This window comes from Gorilla gorilla, chromosome 20 (assembly GCF_029281585.2).
Source record: "Gorilla gorilla gorilla isolate KB3781 chromosome 20, NHGRI_mGorGor1-v2.1_pri, whole genome shotgun sequence".
Classification (NCBI taxonomy): Eukaryota; Metazoa; Chordata; class Mammalia; order Primates; family Hominidae; genus Gorilla; species Gorilla gorilla.
This window is the reverse complement of record NC_073244.2, coordinates 26,605,889-26,628,684: the sequence shown is the minus strand read 5'-3', so window position 1 is coordinate 26,628,684 and position 22,796 is coordinate 26,605,889. Positions and strand designations below refer to the sequence as shown.

Below are 22,796 nucleotides of genomic sequence, written 5' to 3'. Positions count from 1 at the left end.
CACTGAAAAAAAAGGATAAATCCTTCATAAAAAGCTAATTAATTTTTTTTTTCCTGGAAACTTTAAAATCCCTCAAAAACTGTTTATTATACAGGTGAATTTTGATAGTCATGATGGGCTTATCGGTAGGATTTCTGGTAGCGAGCACGGGCACCAGGGCCTCCAAACTTTTTGGACTCCCAGTGACGGGGATCAGCTACCAGCAGGGTCCGATCATACTGGATGAGGATGTCTTTGATCTCCTTCTTGGAAGCCTCATCCACATATTTCTGGTAATAGGCCACCAGGGCTCTGGAGATGAACTGACGGATAGCATAAATCTGGGCCACATGACCACCACCCTTCACACGGACACTGATGTCCACACCAGCAAATCGCTCCTTGCCAAGAAGCAGAACTGGCTCCAGCAGCTCGTATGGTAGAATGCGCGGCTCAATCATCTCCAGGGGCTGCCCGTTCACCTTGATGAGACCATTGCCGTGTTTGCAGTGCGCCACAGCTGTGGCTGTCTTCTTGCGTCCGAAGACTTGCACCGATTGCAGCGGGCCCTTGGACGGCATGGCTGCGAGCGTGGACTAGAGAACCTCACCGCGCGGCGCTGCAACCGGAAAAGGCAAAAAGCTAATGAACTTTAAGAAAAACAGGCATATGCATCACTAATGCTTGCGGTAAAATAAAGATTCATTTTGTTGATTGCTATTGAGCTCCGGTACTATTTAACCAAAAGCTAGCAAATATACAGCCGACAAAACATATTATTTTAAATAAGAATAGTGTGAATGGTTATTTTGTCAATATAATTAAGAATATGACATCACACTAAGTCTCACTTATAGTTGTATAACATCAAATGCTATTTTTAATTAAAATTTTATTTCATATAAGTATTCAATTTATGTCACCCTCCTTTGCTATTTCAAAGCCTTCTCCACTTTGTATCAGTGGAAAACAGGCCAGCAGTTCCCAGGAAAGCACGTGGCGCTATTGCTACTTTAACAATGATCATGAAGAGCATTTGTTTGGGTGCGACTCATGTCAAACACTGTTCAAATATGTTTTATGGGATTTGACATTTAAGTGTCTAAATTATCTGGAATATTAACATTTTTCATGAACCTAAATTGAATAATCTTTTACTAAAAGCTTTTCTGAGGCAGAGAAAGATTTATATCATTTTATTATCATATGGAAGAAGTATGTTAACCATGTTTTCAGTAATCACTCTGAACACAGCATTCTCAGTCCCCAGTATGCACCCTGAGTCACTCAGGGGAAATTGGTTTCTCTGTGAAGAGGCAGAAGAAAATGCTGAGTGGAGGCACCACACTGCACAGCAATGCTTTCCACATGCACCTATGAGGGTCTCAATTTAATTGGGCTGTTATTTGTATGGCTAGATATTTACTAAATTTAGTCATACTATTTTTTAGCAGCTAATGGCATCTGTTACCCATTAATTTTATACATTTGCTTTTTGAAAAACAAATCTTTTGTTAATTTACTCTAATTGAGACTACATTTACAATCTTCAATTTTTCAATGTTAAAGCAAATCAGAGAAGAGCAATGTGTGTATACAGTGTGCATTTTCCTGCCTATCAAAGTTTTCCCTTCGTTGCATTGGAAACCCAAGGAAGCCACCAATAAAATACTCCCATTCAACACTTTGGCCTGGATTTTAGATTTCAGAAGGTCAAAAACAATGACTGAGCAAAGCCAAAATCTTGTTTTTGTTTCTTGTTAGTCATCTGGCCATTTCCAAAAGCATGGCAATTACACCAAGCCATTGAAAAGATGTGGTTTTTATTAATTTTATCCATTTCCAATGTTTTATCTATTTGTTACTTTTATCATGTTAAAAGAAACTACATAACAAATCATGCTTTTGAGAAATCTTCATATTAAGGTGTTTACACTTTAATCTTGTATTACAGTATAGTAGAATCCTCTGTAATTAGAATTATTTATGAATTCATTGTTTTTAAGGTTTTTCAAATGTGAAAAACAATTAGGTATGATTTGAAATAAGTTCAATTCTAGGACATTACCCACTGGTCTTCATGGTATTTCTGTAATGGATAGTGTAAATGCAGACATGCTGATTGAATTAGAATGAGTTCAGCCTTGTTGGTAGACTATTGGTATCCCAGAGGCTGACCATTCACTACAGCTTACTAAATGTTGTTCCATAATGCCAGAGAGCACTTTTACCCAGGTTACCATTTTCCTCCCATTTATGTGGTTCTGTTGTGGTCTCCTGCTTCTCTTAAGCTATCCCAGGTGAGAGGTGATTATTTCTTGCATGAATGAGATTTCCTTTTTTTCCCTGTCATAGGATCCTTAGATTCTCCCTACTGGAAGCAACATGCAGAAGGGCAGGAATGATAACAAAGTACAAATATGTTTTCTGCCATGTGGTCACCATAAGCAGCTTGCAACATGGCCCACCTAGAAGTCACTTACTTTCAGGCAAGCAGGGGTGTTTTTCTATGATGTGTCTTTCTCTTAAAAACACCTCTGATTAAGTTTAGCACAGTCAGGATAATCTCCATTTTGATAAACACAAAGTCAACACATGAGTAACCTAATTTCTTGAGTGATTTCCCATCAGTTACACATTTTTTTACACTCAAGGAAAAAGTATTACACAGCAGGTGTGCAACAGACTGGGAATCCAGCGTATTATCTTAGAATGTTACCTACCCACTTGAATAAAATTTTAAAATAGTCTTTCTGCTGTTTTGTTATCTATGTAAACAAAGACATCATGTGCAAATAATAATTAACTACTTTCCAGTTTTATTCATTACAAATATTAGCTAACATCTTTTTTTCTGGCTTTAATTATTTTTTCCTTATGTACCAATTTATACATTCGCACACACATAGAACAACAAAAATATATCCAATTATATACTTTTGGTTACATTTTCATTAAAATAACTGTTATAAATAATTTGTTTGTTTGAAGAGGGCTTTTATTGTTGTACTCAAGAGTGTTATTTATGGAGACAAAATTGCCTGTGATTCAATAGGCAGATTCTGGAAAGAATTTGAAACATAAACTATAAAATTTTACATTAATAAATTCAATACAAAGCAGAAAGTATAGATTTGCTTTCAACATTTTGAAGGTGTTTTCTGTTATTCACCAAATTAAAATAAGTTGTTTTGTTTCAATAATTGTGCTTTTCTTCTGAAAATATGCACCAACGCAAACTCACAAATACACTTACTCACTTTATATTTTTCTTACCCTAAGGTTTACCTTCAGAGTAATATGTGGATATTTCACTCTATGAAAATTAAAACTAAAACTCTTGTGTTTGCAGGCAGAGAGATCACAAGTTTATAGAAAACTATGTAACAAATATTTATTAATAAATTTTCAGGACTCAGAAATGTTGCCTAGGCTGGAATGCAGTGGTGCAATCTCGGATCACTGTAAACTCCACCTCCCTGGTTCAAGCTATTCTCCTGCTTCAGCCTCCACACAGGTGCTCCTATGCCTGGCTAATTTTTATATTTTTAGTAGAGACAGGGTTTCCCCATGTTGGCCAGGCTGGTCTTGAAATCTTGACCTCAGGCAATCCAGCTGCCTCGGCCTCCCAAATGTTTGGGATTACAGGCATGAGCCACTTCATCTGGCCATATTCTTTTTATATTTCTGTATAATTTTTATTACGATGATAAAAATAACCCTGTAGTCAATTAAAATTTAATTGTACATTTTCAAATAACTAAAAGTGTATAATTACACTGTTTGTAATACAAAGGATAAATGCTAGACATGATGGATACCTTATTTACCCTAATGTAATTACTACATATTGTAGTCCTGAATCACAGTATGCCATATAAAGCATAGATGTAAACACATACTGTATACCCACAAATACTAAGAATAAATTTCTGTAAGAATAAAAATTTAACCTATGGGAAAAATATTCTTCAACTCAATTAATTTAAAGCCACTGGCAAAGTGACTACTAATGATGTTATTCCACTATATACCAAATAGTATACTGCTACCATCTTTTACCTATACCCTTGAGTAAGGTGGGATAGGTTAAAGTTAGTGGCATATGGCTTCATTAAATGCAAAATAGTCTTAATATGGTAAAAAATAAAAACTAGGCCAATCTCAGCACTTTGGGAAGCCGGGGCAGGTGGATCACTTGAGCTCAAGAGGTCGAGACTAGCCTGACTGATATGGTGAAACAATTAGCCGGGCATGGTGGCACACACCTGTAGTCCTTGCTACTTGGGAGACTGAGGCAGGAGAATTGCTTGAACTTGGGAGGTGAAGGTTGCAATGATCACACCGAGATTGCGCTGCTTCACTCCAGCCTGGGCGAGAAAGTGGACTCCATCTCAAAAAAAAAAATAAATGGATACAACAAAATTAACTTCACACACAATCTAACAATTTTTTAATGTAGTGTATTTTATTACATAAAAGTAAAACTAGTAAAATAATACAGTAATTTAATATACCTTTAACTGTAATTCATAATTTCACTATAATGTAGAAAAGTATTACTCTGAACACTACCTTATACATTACTTAATATAGGTCAAATACAAACAACCTGTCCACTTATATTTTCATCATGCATCTCACATTTTAATATCCTTTCTCTTTAATAGAAAAGGTTATAAGGAATGCCCAATAAAGAATCTGTAATATCTCTGATGCAGCATCAATTGATCACATGCTTTCACATGTGAATAGAAATAAAGTAACAGCATAAATTTGAAAGCTCTATTACCTTATTCACTTTTCAAAAATTTTTTCTCAAGAAAGCAAGTATACTTTCAATGTAATTACAATGCTTCAAAAAACCTTTTAAAGCTATATATAATTTATCTAACAATTTTTGTTGTGGATGCTTTTTTATACTCAACACTGATTTAGTGTAATGTCTGAAGTATCAGTGCCTTATTCTACTGTAAATTCTCTGATATTTACATGGAATTCATTTTGAATTAAATATTTTTTATATTTACTGTTTCTGCAAACATATATTTTAGTATCAACTCTCTGGTGTTTTCTAAGCTGTAGTTTTTGAAAAAAAATTTGTTTCCAAATTCACTACATTTGCAGGATTCTTCTCTAACATAAATTCCCTGTTGTTGAACAAAGCTGGAGCAACTACTTCAGGGTTTTCCTCTAGTACAAAATGTGTGCAATGAAATCTGTGATGCAAGTAAAGGTAATACAACCCCCTTTATATGTGTAATGGTTGTCTTCAGAATACTCTTCTTCACTTTAAAGGCTTCTATTTTCTGAAAGATTTCTTGAGCATAATTGCACTTTAAATGCTTTCATTAACTGTGAACCACCTTCTGTTGGGTAAGATGTGAGTAGGCATTAATGGGTTTTCCATATTTTTTATAATTGTGCAATTTTTCTCAACGATACTAGCTTTCCTGTGAAATAAGGTGTATGCACTGATTAAAAAGTTTTCCCACATTCTTCACACTTTTAGGAGTTTTGCCAGTATGAATTATCTTACCTACAATCAAGTCTTGCAATCATATAAAGGATTTGTCAATTTTTCTATTATTTCTAGGGTTTCACACTAGTATAATCATCTTTATGTACAGAAAAGTTGGAGGTGGTGGTAAAAGCACTGTCACATCTTTCAAGTTTGTAAAGTTCCTCTTCAGCATGAATTATCACCATGCCTCTTAAGAACTGAGAACTTGTGGCTGGGCATGGATGCTCATGACTGTAATCCCAGCATTTTAGGAGGCCAAGGTGTGCAAATCACAGTTGGAGACCAGCCTGCTAAATATGGCAAAACCTTGTCTCTACCAAAAATACAAAAAATTAGTTGGGCATGGTGGTGGAGGCTGAAGCAGGTGAATGGCTTGAACCAGGAGGAAGAGGTTGCAGTGAGCAGAGATCGTGCCATTGCACTCCAGCCTGGGTGAGAAGCATGAAACTCCTTCTTAAAAAAAAAAAAAAAAGAATTGAGAACTTGTTATAGGCTTTCCTGCATTTTTCACACTTGTAGAGTTTCTGTCCAGTATGAATTATGTGTAATAAGGGTTGAGAACGTCCTTAAATTGATTTGTCACATTCTTTATTTTTGTAGGAGTTATGTTTCATATAAATTCTCATATTTAGTAAGAGTTGAGGGGTGGTCAAAGGCTTTCCAACAGTCATCACATTTATAGGGTTTCTCTCCAGTATGAATTATCTTATGTTTATTAAGGGTTGAGGAATATTTCAAAGATTTGCCATGTTCTTCACTATGTAAGCTTTCTGTCCAATATGAATCCTCTTATGTGTATTAAGGTCTGAGGACAAGTTAAAAGCTTTGCCACATTCTTCACATTTGTAGGGTTTCTCTCCAGTATGACTTATCTTATGACTAGTAAGCTGTGAGGAGCGCTTAAAGGCTTTGCCACATTCTTCACATTTGTAGGGTTTCGCTCCAGTATGAATTATCTTATGTTTACTAAGGACTGAGGAGCGCTTGAAGGCTTTGCCACATTCTTCACATTTGTAGGGATTCTCTCCACTATGAATTATCTTATGTGTGCTAAGGGCTGAGGAGTATTTGAAGGCTTTGTCACATTCTTGACATTTGTAGAGTTTCTCTTCAGTATGACTTATCTTATGTGTAGTAAGGTTTGAGGAGCGCTTGAAGGCTTTGCCACATTCTTCACATTTGTAGGGTTTCTCTCCACTATGAATTATCTTATGTGTGCTAAGGGCTGAGGAGCGTTTGAAGACTTTGCCACATTCTTGACATTTGTAGGGTTTCTCTTCAGTATGACTTATCTTATGTATAGTAAGTGTTGAGGAGCGCTTGAAGGCTTTGCCACATTCTTCACATTGGTAGGGTTTCTTTTCACTATGACTTATCTTATGTTTATAAAGGAGTGAGGATGAAATAAATGCTTTGCCACATTTATCACACTTGTAGGGTTTCTCTCCAGTATGAATTCTCTTATGTGTACGAAGGACTAAGGAGCGCCTGAAGGCTTTGCCACATTCTTCACATTTGTAGGGTTTCTCTCCAGTATGGATTCTCTTATGTGTACTAAGGATTGAGGAGAGCTTGAAGGCTTTGCCACATTCTTCACATTTGTAGGGTTTCTCTTCAGTATGACTTATCTTATGTACATAAAGGATCGAGGATGAAATAAATGCTCTGCCACATTTATCACACTTGTAGGGTTTCTCTCCAGTATGAATTCTCTTATGTGCAGTAAGGGTAGAGGAATACTTTAATTCTTTGCCACAATCTTCACATTTGTAACGTTTCTCTCCAGTATGAATTCTCTTATGTGCAGTAAGGGTAGAGGAATACTTTAATTCTTTGCCACAATCTTCACATTTGTACCGTTTCTCTCCAGTATGAATTCTCTTATGTGAAGTAAGGTGTGAGGACCTGTTGAAGGCTTTGCCACATTCTTCACATTTCCAGGTTATCTCTCCAGTATGAATTTTCTTATGTGTAGTAAGGGTTGAGGACTGGTTGAAAGCTTTGCCACATTCTATACATTTGAAAGGTTTTTTTCCAGTATCTCTTATCTTATGTCTGTTTGAATTTGAAAATATATGAGAGACTTTCACATATGTATCACATTGAAGTACTTTGCTCTGTGTAGTTGTCAAACATTGGTTAAGTCCATTATAACCTCTTTTGTGTACTTTACCCTCATCCACACTTTCACAACCTCTTTTTAACTCTAAATTGCCATATTCACGTTTTTCATATCTTCTCACTATCACTTTTTGGAAGGAATCTTTTAGGCTCTGCTCTGGACAAAGGTCTTGGGCAAAATGAAAACACATAACTGAAAGAAACAATAAGAACACATTACTTCAATTGCTAGATTCTGATAAATACAGGTTACATTTACAGACAAAATTAACCAGGCATGGTGGTGGGCAAATCCCAGCTACTTGGGAAGCTGAGGCAGAGAATTGCTTGAGCCTGGGAGGCGGAGATTGCGGTCAGCCAAGATCACACCACTGCACTCCACCCTGGGCAGCAGAGCGAGACGAAGGAGGAGGGAGGGAGGGAGGGAGGGTGGGGAGGGAGGGAGGGAGGGAAGGAAGGAAGGAAGGAAGGAAGGAAGGAAGGAAGGAAGGAAGGAAGGAAGGAGAAAAGAAAAGAAAAGAAGAAACAAAGAAAAATTTCCACCCAGGCTCATGCCTTTAATCCCAGCACTTTGGGAGACCAAGGCAGGTGGATCACCTGAAGTCAGGAGGTTGAGACCAGCCTGACCAACATCATGAAACCACGTCTGTACTAAAAATACAAAATGTTAGCTAGGCATGGTAACAGGTACCTGTAATCCTAGCTACTTGGGAGGCTTAGGCAGGAGAATTGCTTGAACTGTGGAGGTAGAGAATGCAGTGAGCCAAGATCATGCCAGTGCACTTCAGCATAGGTAACAGAATGACATTCTGTCTCACACACACACACACACACACACACACACACACAAATGTAAGTTGCCAACTCTTTTTTTTTTTTTAAGAAAGAAAAACACTGGCACATACATCTCTATTTCTGGCTTCTATGTGCTTCTTAGACACTGGTTAATGTCTCCCATGACATAAAACGCTTAAAGAAGTGGTGATATGCATTGGAATGACAGTTTGAGTCTACTGAGTCTAAAGGTAAATATTAGAGAAGCAGAGAAACTGCAGTACCCCAAGCAGGGAATGGCTGCAGCAAGTGATTACTGATTATTAAAAAAAAATTAATAAGCCAATTTAACTAACCAATAAACACAAAATTTAGACAAGACACATCCTAAGAACATGTTTGAGAAATTCCCAGAATCTCTAGCCAAGACTATTGATTTCAGACTATGCCAGGACAAAGCTATATTATAAAAAGATTGTAACAGGTAGCTTTTTGTCAATGTCCAAATCTCAATCAAAGATTGCAATGTACACAAAATATTACAGAAACATGGCCCGATGAAAAACATTTCAAAAGCAACTATAAAAAGCATATAAAGTAATTTTTAAAATTCCAAATAAATTGAACACACCAGGGTTGGTGGTCATTCCTGTAATTTCAACACAGAGAGGTTAAGGTAGGAAAATCACATGAGGTCAGGAGTATAAGACCAACCTAGAGAAACTGGTGAAACCCTGTATCTACTAAAAACTCAAAAATTAACTGGGCATGGTGGCATAAGCCTGTAATCCCAGCTGCTTGGGAGGCTGACACACAAGAATTGCTTGAACCTGGGAGGGGATGGTTGCAGTGAGTGGAGATTGTACCACTGCACTGCAGCCTGGGCAACAGAGCAAGACTGTCTCAAAAATAAAATAAAATATGCTGGGCACAGTGGTTCACGCCTGTAACTCCAGCAATTTAGGAGCCTGAGGTGTGTGAATCATTTGAGGTCAGGAGTTCAAGGTCAGCATAGCCAACATGGTGAAACCCTGTCTGTACTAAAAATACAAAAACTTAGCCAGTCATAGTGGAAAGCACCTGTACCCAGCTACTCAGGAGACTGAAGCAGGAGAATCGCTTGAACCTAGGAGGCAGAGGTTGCAGTCAGCCGAGACTGCACCACTGCTTCCAGCCTGACAGAAAATGACTCCATCTCAGATAAAATAAATACAGACATAAATAAAACATAAAAATATACAGTAAGTTAAATGGAAACACAGACAACTACTGAAGATCAGGAAAATGAGGATAACAACAAGAAATATTAAACTAGCAAAAAATAAAAATTTTGGATATAAAAATTACAAAAAGTAACTGAAAAATTTATCAAAAGAAAAAATGATGTAAGCATGAAAAAGCTGAACAAACAAACTAGGATACACATAAAGATATTTATAACAAACATATATATAAGTAAAATTTCAAAATTCACATATAAGAGCATTTTCGGAGCAGCAGAGGTAATGATGAAGAATTTTTGTATATAACTTATTTTTTTACCACATTCAAATATATTGTTGGATCTTTTAGAGTTTTTATAGAATCCCCGATGGTACCACTAAGAAAATATCTGTAAAGATACACAAAAGAAAATTTTTAAAAACCTGAAAGCATATTAATACAAAAAAAAAGACAGAAAGGAAAATGAGAGACAAAGATACAAGAATCAAATAAAACAAAAAATAAAATAACATTAGTAAGCTTTTCTCTTTCAGAAAACTATTTAAAATTTTATATGTATAATTATCTTTCCAATCAAGAGACATTCTTTCCATAAATAAGTTTATTAAAAATTTTGTGAAATCAAGATTTAACTTGCCTTTCTACAAGAGTCAGTTGAGATCTAATAACAAAAAAAGACTGAAAGTGGCAAGATGGAAGTAGAAATTTCATGTAAATATTAACCAAATGAGAGCAGAAGAGGTCACAATAGTATTACACAAGCTACATCTTAAGTCAAAAACTGTCATATTTTATAAAATGTAATTTAAGTCAAAACTTCAAAAAGATGTTAAACAATATGTAGATTCATTCGCTGGGGACCTATGACAAATTTGTTTATACATGTGTGTATTTGTGTGCGTGTGTGTCTCAAATTAGGGTTTCAAATATATAAAGCAAATAGAAAACGGAATAAACACATAGAGAGAAATATAATTATAATAGGCTATTTCAGTAACCCATTTTCTGTTATAATAATAAAACAAGACAGAATATTAGTAAGGGAACAGGGGACTAGAAGACAGTAAAAAACAATTATTTCTAATGAAGGCACAGAGAACACTCCTCAACAACATCAGGATACACAGCCTTCTCAATAGCTCATACAATTTTCTTCTTTATGGACCACATGTTAGGCCAAAAACAAAGTCTTAACACATTTTTTAAAGCTGAAAATTAATAGATTACTTTCTATGACAAAAATGGAATTAGAGTATAAAACAATAATACAAATAATAAATGTACAAATATATAGAAATGATACAACATATTCTAACAATTATTAACATAAATATTGATGACATTATGCAAAATGAGCCAGCCACAAACAGACAGATATTGTATAAGATATATAAATCAGTTATGCTCTTTGAAACAGAAAACAATGCGGTGTTTGAAGAGTGCCATGAAATGGGAAGAATTGGTAGTTGTTTAATGTGTATAGAGATTTAGCTTTGCAAGATAAAAACATTCTAGTGATATGTTGCATAACAATGTCAATATAATTAATATGAACAAACTGAATATTTAGAAATATATACTTCTCATTCTGTCTCCCAGGCTAAACTGCAGTGGCACAATATCGGTTCACTGCACCCTCCACTTCCCGGGTTTAACCAATTCCCCTGTCTCAGCCTCCTCAGTAGCTGGCATTACAGGTGCATGCCAACACACTTGGCTAATTTTTTGTAAGTGATGGGATTACAGGCGTAAGCCACCCCGCCCGGTCTAGAAATATTTTATTATAAATTTTATTATTTTTTGACACATAACACATAAGTAAAAATAATAATACCTAAAAAAGATACAGAGTTAGTATTGTTTTGAAATTATCTTCAAATCCAAAAGTGTTTCTGACACACAAAAATAAGAGATTCACAAGGAAATTGGTGCTGAAATTAGGAGTGTTTTTGAGACCAGGTCTCACTCTGTCCCCCAGGCTGGAGTGCAGTGGCACGATCTCTGCTCACTGCAAGCTCCGCTTCCCGGGTTCACTCCATTCTCCTGCCTCAGCCTCCCGAGTAGCTGGGACTATAAGCGCCCGCCAACACGCCCGGCGAATTTTTTGTATTTTTAGTACAGACGGGTTTCACCGTGTTAGCCAGGATGGTCTCCATTTCCTGACCTCATGATCCGCCCGTCTTGGCCTCCCAAAGTGCTGGGATCACAGTCGTGAGCCACTGCACACGGCAAGATTAGGAGAGTTTTTATGACTACTCACCTAGACAGGATTAAAAACACTGTTACAAGCTGCGTGCGGTGGCTTACGCCTGTATCCCAGCACTTTGGGAGGCCAAGGTGGGCAGATCACCTGAGGTCAGGAGTTCAAGACCAGCCTGACCAACATAGTGAAACCCTGTCTCTACTAAAAGTATGAAATTATGCGGGCGTTGTAGTGCACGAATGTAATCCCAGCTACTTGGAAGGCTGAGGCAGGAGAAGGGCTTGAACCCAGGAGGCAGAGGTTGTATAGTGAGCTGAGATCCTGCCATTGTACTCCAGCCTGGGTAACATGAGTGAAACTCCCTCTCAAAGGAGAAAAAAAAAAAGAAAAAACCGTTACAACAAACCTACACAACAAACACACAAGTGACACAAAACTACAGGGATAATATTTATACAGGAAAAGAAACAAATAATTATATTGGTAATAGACATATGGCTTATTCATATTTAATTTTGCTCCACACTGTCTTAAGTGGTACAGAGTTAAATATTGTCATATACAATTATAAACTAAAAAATCAAACCACAATTAATTGGTGTGATGTGACATACCCAAAAATATAGAACACAAAAATATTAAATTGCAAAAAAAGCAGTAAAACATGGAACCAAAACTTATCGGATACCATCGAGTAGATCAATGTATTCATAAAAGAAATCTTAGAATATAGGGAAAAAGAAATACAGAAGTACTTGAAGATTTAAAAAAACAAAAAAGTTGAGAACTTCCCAAATTTTGATGTAATAAAAAAACATTTCTAACCAGCAATACTCGATTTTAAATTATTTTACTTCAAAAAGAAGATAAAGACTTTCCAAAATAAAAGTTAAGAGGGTTCATCAGCATTTGCGCAGTCCTACAAGATGTACTACAAGAGGTTGTGCGTGCTAGCTCATGCCTGTAATCCCAACACTTTGGGAGGCCGAGGTGGGTGGATTGCCTGAGATCAAGAGTCTGAGACCAGCCTAAACAACATGGTGAAAACCCGTCTCTACTAAAAATGCAAAAATTACCCAGGTGTGGTGGCACACACCTGTAGTCCCAGCTAGTCAGGACGCTGAGGCAAGAGAATTGCTTGAACCCAGGAGGCAGAGGCTGCAGTTTGCCAAAATCATGCCATGCCACTCCAGCCTGGGTGCCAAAGAAAGACTCCATCTCAAAAAAATAATAATAAAAAAACGGCCAGGTGCAATGGTGCCCACTGCCCTTCACTGCTCTTCATCCTGGGCAATAGAGTAAGACTCAGTCTCAAAAAAAAAAAAAAAAAAAATCAAAATTATTATACATGAAACCTTTAAAGTTCTTTTTTATAGAATATAAAAAAATGTGAATGAATAAATCGACTGGGCACATCGGCTCATGCCTGTAATCCCAGCACTATGGGAGGATGAGGCGGGTGAATCACAAGGTCAGAAGCTTGCGACCAGCCTGGCCAACATTGTGAAACACTCTCTCTACTAAAAATACAAAAATTAGGCGGGCATGGTGGTGCATGCCTGTAATCCCAGCTACACAGGAGGCTGAGGAAGGAGAATCACTTGAACCTGGGAGGCAGATGTTGCAGTGAGCTGAGATCATGCCATTGTACTCCAGCCTGGGCAATAGAGTGAGACTCCATCTCAAAAAAAAATCTGCATAAATCTGTTAATAAATACAGCATATAAAATAATTTTAATATCAATTATAAGCTGAAAATATAGAGGCATAGTTTTTGTATTCAATTGAAGTTCTTATAAGATTAAAATATATTGTTTTAACTTTAAGATGTATGTAATCTCCACATTTCAAGATGATTACAAAGATAAAATTTATAGAAAGTATACAAAAGAAAATAAAAAATAAAGCATACCAGTACAAAATTAAATGAAAATTAAGAAAATAAAATAGGAAATGAGAAACATAACTATTAGAAACACATAACACAATAATTATGTAACTGGTAATTTTTCTTTAAGCAATCATTTTAAATATAAATTAATTAAACTACTTAATAAAATAAAATGTAAACAGTACTGTGGAAGGCTAAGATAGGCTGATCACTTGATCCCAGGAGTTCAAGGCCAGCCTGGGCAACATGGCAAAACTCTGTCTCTACAAAAAATACAGAAAAGCTAGCAGGGTTTGATGGCACATACTTGTAACCCAGCTACTTGAAAGGCTGAAATGAGATCACCACCTGAGTTTGGGAGGTTTGGGTAGCACTGAGCCTTGCAAGTTAGCCTGGTTGACAGAGTGAGACCCTATCACAAAAATAAAGGAGGCCAGGCACAGCGGCTCATGCCTATAATCCCAGCACTTTGAGAGGCTGAGACAGGGAGATCTCAGTATTTAAATAAAATACTGAGAAATAAAATAACTAACAAATCCTTTCAAAAAAATATAGGAAAAAGACATCACATTGGTCATGGCACCATTTTCTTAGATAAGAAATTAAATGCATGAGCAATAAATGAAATAACGGAAAAGTTTAACTACACTAGACATCAAAATTTCTGCATATTAAAAAACAATTCAAGAGTAACAACGTCCTTTAGAAAATGGGTGAAAACATTTGCAAATTACATGTGAAAGAAGTTAATATTCAAAATATATAAACAACCCTTAAAACTAAACACTAAAGGTGAATAACTTAATTTAGAAATAGACAAACAAGTTTTCATTAGAAAAGTTCACAAATGAGAAAAAGCATTTGAAAGGGCACAAAAAAACTATTTATAGAGAAATGAAAAAGAAAAACCCACAATGACAAACAAAATCACCTCACACCCATTAGAATAGCCACTATAAATTTTAGAAAACATCGAATCTCTTGATGATGCAAAAATGAAACCCATGTTAAATGTTGGTGGAAAACAAAGATACAGCCATTATATTTTAAACAGTTATAAATGTTCGTCATTTAGAAATCTATATCCAAAATATGTAACAAAGTCCAGGTGCAGTGGTTCAAGCCTGTAAATCTAGCAACTTGGGAGGCTGAGCGGGGCAGATCACCTGAGGTCAGGAGTCTGAGACCAGCCTGGCCCCGTCTCTACCAAAAATACAAAAAATCAGCTAGGCATGGTAGTGGGTGCCTGTAATCCCAGCTACTAGGGAGGCTGAAGCAGGAGAAATGCTTGAACCCAGGAGGCAGGGGTTGCAGTTAGCCAAGATCACACCACTGCACTCCAGCCTGGGCAACAGAGCAAGACTCCATCTCAAAAAATATAAAACAAAGCAAAACAACACAGGACCTGGAAAACATATTTGAAAATCCATGTTTATTGTATATGTATTCACAAAAGTCAAAAGCCCAAAGCAATCCAGATGTCTCCCGATTTATAAACATATCAAAAAAAGTAACATATACATACAATGGAATATTATTCCACCTTAAAAAGAACAATCTTGTCACATTTTAAGATGAACATTGAGAATATTGTGTCACTTGAATTAATACAGTTACAAAATTATGGATACTGTATGATTTCACTTATATGAAATAAGTAGTCAAAATCATAAAATCAGAAAGTGGAAGATTTGTCTGTCAAGGGCTGGAGAGAGGGTAAAATGAGCAGCTGTTTCTTAATGGGTATTGAGTTTTAGTTTTGCAAGATGTAAAGTTTCTAGAAGTCTTTTGCATAACAATGTGAATATACTTAACATGCCTGAAATAAACAGCTTTTTTTTTTGGAGACAGAGTCTCACTCTGTCACCCAAGCTGGAGTGTAGAGGCACAATTTTGAATCCCCTTCAATCTCCCATGTAGCTGGGACCACAGTTGCACACCACCATGCCTGGCTATTATTAATTTTTTTTTACAGAAATGGGTCTCCATATGTTGCCCAGGCTGGTCTCAAACCTTTGGGCTACAGGAATCCTCCTGTCTTGGCCTCCCAAAGTCCTGGGATTACAGATGAGAGCCACAACCATGCCTGACCCTGTGATGTACACTTCGATAAATTTAAGATGGTAAATTTTATGTTATGTGTTTTTAAAACAATGCTTTTAAAGAAAAACTGAAAAAAAAATCCAGAATTATACATCTTTCTGAAAATTACCTTCAAATCACAAAAGTGTTTCTCTCACAAAAGGAAAAATATATATTAATGTTTAAACACATGGTGAAAGTAAGACTATCTCCATGACTACTCACTTAGACAAGATAAAACTCCCATTGAAATTCAGCTAAGAAAAAATATCTAAAATTGGGGTCATATTTACAGACACACATACTTATGTAATCTGATTGTGATAGACATGCATAATTTATCTTAGTTAAACCTCAAATGGACTTAAAGTGTACAAACAGAATTGCAAATTGTCTAAATATTTATAAACAAACACACATACATATGTAATCTGACTGTGATAGAGATGCATAATTTATCTCTTAGCTAAACCTCAAATTGACTTAAAGCATACAAAAAGAATTGCAAATTCTCTACTTACTACATAAGTAAAACCAATAGACACAATAAACTGATGTTAAGAAACCTACACTGAAGCCGGGCGCGGTGGCTCAAGACTGTAATCCCAGCACTTTGGGAGGCTGAGGTGGGCAGATCACAAGGTCAGGAGCTCAAGACCAGCCTGGCCAATATGGTGAAACACCGTTGCTAATAACAATACAAAAATTAGCCAGTCGTGGTGGCACGCCTGTAGTCCCAGCTACTTGGGAGGCTGACACAGAAGAATGGCATGAACTCAGAAGGCAGAGATTGTGCTGAGATTGTGCCACTGCACTTTAACCTGGATGACACAATGAGACTCCATCTCAAAAAAAGAGAAACCTACACTGAAGAAACACACTAGTATAGAACTACAAACAATAATAAGAGAATGTTTACTCATAAAATCTGGTATGCTACATTAATGTATCATTTTAAAAAAGTAGTCAGGCCAGGCACGGTGGCTCACGCCTGTAATCTCAGCAACTTTGGGAGGCTGAGGCCAGTGGATCACATGAGGTAAGGAGTTTAAGACCAGCCTGGCCAACGTGGTGAAACCCCATCCTCATCTCTACTAAAAATACAAAAATTAGCCAGGAGTGGTGGCAAGTGCCTGTAATAACAGCTATTTGGGAGGCTGAGGCACAAGAATTGCTTGAACCCAGGAGGTGAAGGTTCCAGTGAGCCAGGATTGCACCACGGCACTCCAACCTGGGTGAGAGAGAGTAACTACTTTTCCAAAAAAATTTTTTAAAAAATTTGTCTAGGTAACTGCAATATTTAACCGTTACTATGTATTCATCATATACAGGTATTTTGAATCATTGGCATGCACTCTGTGGCAGTAAAATTTCAGAGAATATGCAGTATAATTATAAATAGAAGATTCTAATGAGAAACTTTTAATAAATTAGCATTTAAAAACTAGATTTGTTAAAAAACAAATGTTTTAAATATATGGTATTCTTACACAAAACGAAACTGCTGTAATCCAACTTTAGAAGCAAAGAGTAGACTTACGTTGTTAAATATAGAAAAAATATATATGTTTTTTCCAGAATAGGGTTAGACCCTCTGATATGTAAAACAAATATTAGGAAATAATCTATATTATTTAGATATAGGCTGAAAAAAGTAGATGAAAATCCTATAATTCCTTTTTGCCTGCAGCAAAGCTTTGATTTATAAGTAACTATTTTAGTTATTTATCATATTTAGTTAAATATTGGGTGCCCACTAATTATGTAATTCACTTCAAGTATACCATCAAATTCTGGCATATTGTCCTAAATATCTGAAACTAAAATTGCAGACAAATTTGAAATAGAAAATAGAAAGTAAAAATGTATATATATGGAGAGTGACATCAGTAAGAAGAAAAGAGTTAAATTGTCCTATTTTCATATCCCCTTACAGCAAAAAAAAGTCAGCCATCCCTGACAAAAATGCCTTTATGAGAGAAAAAGGTATTATGGTTCACACCTGTAATGACAGCTACATGGAACATTAAGGTTACAGAACTGCTTCAGGCCAGGATTTTGAGACCTGCATGCATTATGCAGCAAGATGCCATTCCAAAATTAGGGCCTCTAAGAGAGATTTGAGATCCAGGGAGGCAGTTGTGAAACGCTGTTAAAGCTTAAGATTGAGAAGTGTTCTATTCAGAAGGCAGGCCCTCATTTAGGTGGGAAACTAAAGGGCCACTGTTCTCGGCTACAGACCAGGATCGGGTTTACCCAACTTGGTCCCGCTGAGAATTCAGAACTTACTCTGTAACCATCCCAAACTCCTCCCAGCCACAGTCTGGCTGAGGTTCTGCCACTCCAGAGACCTGGAGAAAGGCACCCAATTATAGCTATACAGGCAGGCATGAAGACATTGGCCTTTACTGGGGTCCCTGAAGCGGTTCAATGACTCAGTGTCAGTTACCTGAGCCACAGATCATGGCCAGTTCTGCCCACATAGAAACCCACACAGTTACCTGAGGAAATGCTGTCTGGTACTCAGTCAGAGCCATACTCATCCACATCCTGATACAAGGCCCACCATATGCAGACCCGACTGCAAAAACATGCCCTAGTGTCTGCCCTACGGAGCAAAGTCCTGAAGGATATTCAGTCTGTCCAAAAATAAAATGAGAATTACAACAACCCAAGCCCCTGTAACAAGCCAACTAAAGGTGGACCCTAGTGCAGACCCAGCAGCCTTATGACCAAGCTACAACCCCTCTTCACTACCAATTCAGAGGGCATCTCATCACACTAAGGGCACAACAAAAGAAGATCTTTACCTTCTAAAACCAATTTATGAAAACCTGGGCTGGGCGCAGCGGCTCAGGCCTGTAATCCTAGCACTTTGGGAGGCCGAGGCGGGTGGATCACGAGGTCAGGAGATCGAGACCATCCCGGCTAACACGGTGAAACCCCGTGTCTACTAAAAATACAAAAAATTAGCTGGGCGTGGTGGCGGGTGCCTGTAGTCCCAGCTACTCGGGAGGCTGAGGCAGGAGAATGGCGTGAACCTGGGAGGCCGAGCTTGCAGTGAGCGAAATCGCCCCACTGCACTCCAGCCTGGGTGACAGAGCAAGAAGACTCCATCTCAAAAAAAAAAAAAAAAAAAAAGAAAACCTGAAGAGGTATTTGCTTCATCAAATTCAGACAGCAATGCAAAACTATATTGTGCTCATTGTCAATGCTTCTATTTTAATGTAGCACTGGAAATATGTGGCAGAAGAATTAGTGAAATAAATAAAAAATCGATTGAAATTGAAGAAAAGTAAAAAGTTGCTGTTTCTAGATCATACAATCTTATATTTAAAAAACCATAAACAGAGTAAAAACCTGTCTCAAATAATAAATACACTCAGTAAATTAGCAAAATATAAAATTAACATACAAGTATATGTACAGTTTTATATACTTAAAATAAACTCATAAAATAAAAAGAAAAAATCTTATTCACTATAGCATTGAATAAATTTCTGAGAAAAAAAATTAACCATGGAGGTAAAAACTCTTTACCAAAAAAAAAAAAAAAAATCAATGAAAAAATTAGAGAAGTTCCAAATAAATTTTAAAATATTTTATGTCTATAGATTGAAAGACTAAATATTATTCAAGTGCCATATTATCCAAAGTGATCTATAGATTCAATAAACTTCCTAGCAAAATTGCAGTGGTATCTTTTTCACAGAAATGGAAAATACAATTCTAAAATTTACATGAAACTAAAATAAACTTTGAATAGCCAAAGCAATCTTGACAAAAAGAACAGAGCAGAAGTATATCATACTTATACTTTCAAATGATATTTTAAGACTATATAGTAATAAAAACAGAATGAACCATGCAGAAAAATGAACAAAGAAATGAAACTGATACTACTGCCCTCACACATTTCAGGCCTGATGCAAAAAGGCTTTAAAAACAGTTTAGTTTCTCAAAGTCATGCAGATATTTCTGTGTCCCCAAGACGATGTAAAAGCAGCCAGATTGTGCAGTCTCTTATATGCCATGAAGAGGACTCTGGCTTTCACTGTGAAGTTGAAGGAAGCTCACCGAAAGAAAAGTAGAATCCTTAGAAAATTTAAAAGCATAAGACAGAAGATGTCCCTTTGTGTGAGCAAAATTAAAAACAAAACAAAAAACAGAATCCCAGGAACTATTCTCTTTGGAACACAGCTTCTTAAATCACATTTTAAGGACCGGCTTTCTCTTTGACCTTGGGACCTCTATCTGTGTTGTCTGTTGTATTCATTTTCACTCACACCTACCTGGGGGTTTGGCAATCATCTCATGTCTCTTCACAGTGAAAGGTTTTTTTCCTTGCTCCAGACAGGTGATCAGGTCTGGCTTAGTGACAACAATACCTGTTTCATTAAAAATAAATAACATGAATCTTCCTCATGTTCTCCAATTACAAACTAGTACTGTGCTCAGCAGAGAAGATGTGATAAAATAGTCTAGTAAATTCCAAAATAGAGTTATAAAAAAAATTTTCAAAAGATTTAGAAAATACTTTCAAATCATAGGTTTCTTTTTTGTGTGTGTGGTTTTTTGTTTTGTTTTGTTTTTTGATTGTTTTTTGTTTTTTGTTTTTTGAGACGGAATTTCTCTCGTTACCGAGGCTGGTGTGCAATGGTGCAATCTCAGCTCAGTGAAATATCTGCCTTTCAGGTTCAACAAATTCTCCTGCCTCAGCCTTCAGAGTAGCTGGGATTACAGGCATGTGCCACCATGCCAAGCTAATTTCATGTTTTTAGTAGAGACAGGGTTTCTTTATGTTGGTTAGGCTAGTCTCAAACTGCTGACCTCAGGCGACCTGCCCACCTCAGCCTCCCAAAGTGCTGGGATTACAGGTGTGAGCCACTGCGCCTGGTCCTAACTTGTAGGTTTTTAAATTTTATTACCTGGTGGTACTGAATCAAAAGTTGGTGGTGGCAATTAGATTTTCAGGTGGAGGTAACAATATTTTATGCCACTAAACTTCTGGAATTACAACTAATTTAGAGTGAAGAACACAGCTCAACTCAGCAATGTGGAAAGTTTAAATTAAGATGAAACATTTTGAAGAAATTCACCTCTAAAAGAAATTCTGAAGATTTTCAGGAAAAGGGGGATCTAAAACTCTCTTATGCAAAGAATAAATTACTAAAAATCATTCCACAAAAAAACATAAAAACAACCTTTAGGGTATATTATGAATTATGTATTCAGGTTATCCTCACCAAGGAAGATCAGGTTTCTGTAGTTCTCTAACATCACATCCCTATATAAATTCCGCTGTGCAGTGTCCAGGCAATGCCACTCCTCCAGAGAGAATTCTATGGCCACATCTCTAAATTCCAATGGTCCCTGAAAAACACACATACATACACATATTTTTACCAAGTGGTCATGGGCAAAGTTTGTAATTTGAGTTAAGGTGAAATTGGAGAGTAAAGAGAATTGGTTCTGACTTACAGGACTCACTAAATTATCCAATAAAACAATTTTCAACACAAAAATATTTTCTAATATATTGCCTGAGAAAAAAGAGCAGAATAGGATCCACAACATCAGTTCATATATGATATTTTTCTAGATAATAAATTATAAAATTAAGGGCATGAACATGAACATGTACATTTTTGAGTGCTATATTTAGATCATACGGAATGAGTTGTGAATATTTTTCAGACAGAAAAGACACGGTGACTTAGAAGGCACCTCTCAAATTTTTATATGTACAATAAGCTGAAGACCTTGTTATGCAGGTTCTTTTTTTTTTTTTTTCAGAAGATCTGAAATAAAGTCTGATTTTTTGAATTTCTAACAAGCTCATGAATAATGTCAATGTTTTTGGCCCAAGAAGGATATTTTGTCAAACATCCAGTAAGTGGAAGAACCTTTGTTTTTCCCAGTTTTTCTGGCCTGTAAACAAAGAGCCTTCATTTTCCAAAGAAAAATATGTAGAAAAAATAGAAAAAAGGACAGCTGCCAGATTAAATGTGCTGGTTTATACATATCAGCTGCACAGAGATACTTAAAATAATTAACTCTATAGTGAAAGAAATCGGTACAGCGCTATTTCACCAAGTGAATCATTCACCATTAAGTGCACTAGGACAAATTTTATGATGTGCTAATGCACACAGAAGAATACAGCATCACTGTTGAAATATTCCTGTTGAGAAAAAAGTTGAGGGTTGGGAAGAAAGCTGAGGCAGGGCTTGCACGACTGACATAACGTCCTCTGGAATGTGTCTAGACTTGCTGGTTCCTTGCTTCTAGCCCTCCTAGGCTCCTATTCCCATTATCTCAAGTAGCAAAACAGGTTCCTTATAAATGCTAAACCTTCACAGCTGTAGATCATGTGCCTGCCCTTTCGACCTCCACATTCTCACCACCTGTTTCTCTGTTGGATTACCAATAAACAGCGTGGGCTCCCAGAGCTCTGGGCCTTCACAGCCTCGAGGATCGCAATGGCCCCCTGGTGTCCCACCTTTCTCTCTCAAACTGTCTTTTTCTCAATCCTTTGAGTCCATCAGACTTTGTCACCCCCACAAGCTGGTGTTTGGTCTGGCCACCCCAACATATTCCTCCCAAAAAAAGTAAGTAAAATATGAATTTAACCATAAAGGAACATGTTTTATACAAACTTCAAAGTACAGATAACTCCTATGTTCTGTAATCTTTAGTAGGAATTTTAAGTAGGCGTCATTTAGCACCCTAGAGAGCAGGTATCTCCTAATAATTTTTTCAGAACTTTCTGGGTAATAAATGCCATTCCATTTAAATAAGCGTTTTCTTAATCCTGTTCTGCATAGAGCTAATGGAACACAACAGATGGAGCCTCAACATGACATATCCTCCATCTTTACTAAGGACCACAGTTTTCCCCAATAGAAATCTTGAGTATCCATATCTTTTCGTGTTCAACAGCTACAAAGGAAACATTTTTAAGATTGCATGTTGGAAACAATTGCTCAGAGTCTCAG

At 36.7% G+C, this 22,796-nt stretch overlaps 2 protein-coding genes across 7 annotated transcripts in view; both read right to left on the bottom strand.

The window, feature by feature from the left end:
• Window positions 1–61: 61 nt before the first annotated feature.
• Window positions 62–20,174, bottom strand: LOC101134578 (small ribosomal subunit protein uS9). Its single transcript, XM_063701161.1, has 2 exons — window positions 20,091–20,174; window positions 62–598 (listed from the first exon to the last, which is right to left on the bottom strand). The coding sequence occupies exon 2, from the start codon at window positions 558–560 to the stop codon at window positions 120–122; it is 441 nt and encodes a 146-aa protein (XP_063557231.1). The 5' UTR covers window positions 561–598; window positions 20,091–20,174; the 3' UTR covers window positions 62–119.
• The window catches only part of ZNF90 (zinc finger protein 90), a 41,532-nt gene continuing 24,690 nt past the window's right edge, over window positions 5,955–22,796 (bottom strand). For 4 of the 6 annotated variants that reach the window (XM_055372289.2, XM_004060398.5, XM_031004006.3 and 1 more), the window contains 3 exons: window positions 21,045–21,171; window positions 20,091–20,186; window positions 5,955–7,817 (listed from right to left, as the gene is read on the bottom strand). In XM_055372289.2, the coding sequence (XP_055228264.1) occupies window positions 6,238–7,817; window positions 20,091–20,186; window positions 21,045–21,171 (1,803 nt within the window). In that variant the 3' untranslated portion in view covers window positions 5,955–6,237. Of the gene's footprint in view, window positions 7,818–8,315; window positions 10,116–20,090; window positions 20,187–21,044; window positions 21,172–22,796 lie in introns of those variants that run through there. The other 2 variants (XM_055372290.2, XM_055372291.2) reach the window with 2 other exon arrangements.

Bases quoted from the DNA above. Each gene is read 5' to 3' on its own strand.
- LOC101134578 (XM_063701161.1), bottom strand. From the start codon at position 560: ATGCCGTCCAAGGGCCCGCTGCAATCGGTGCAAGTCTTCGGACGCAAG.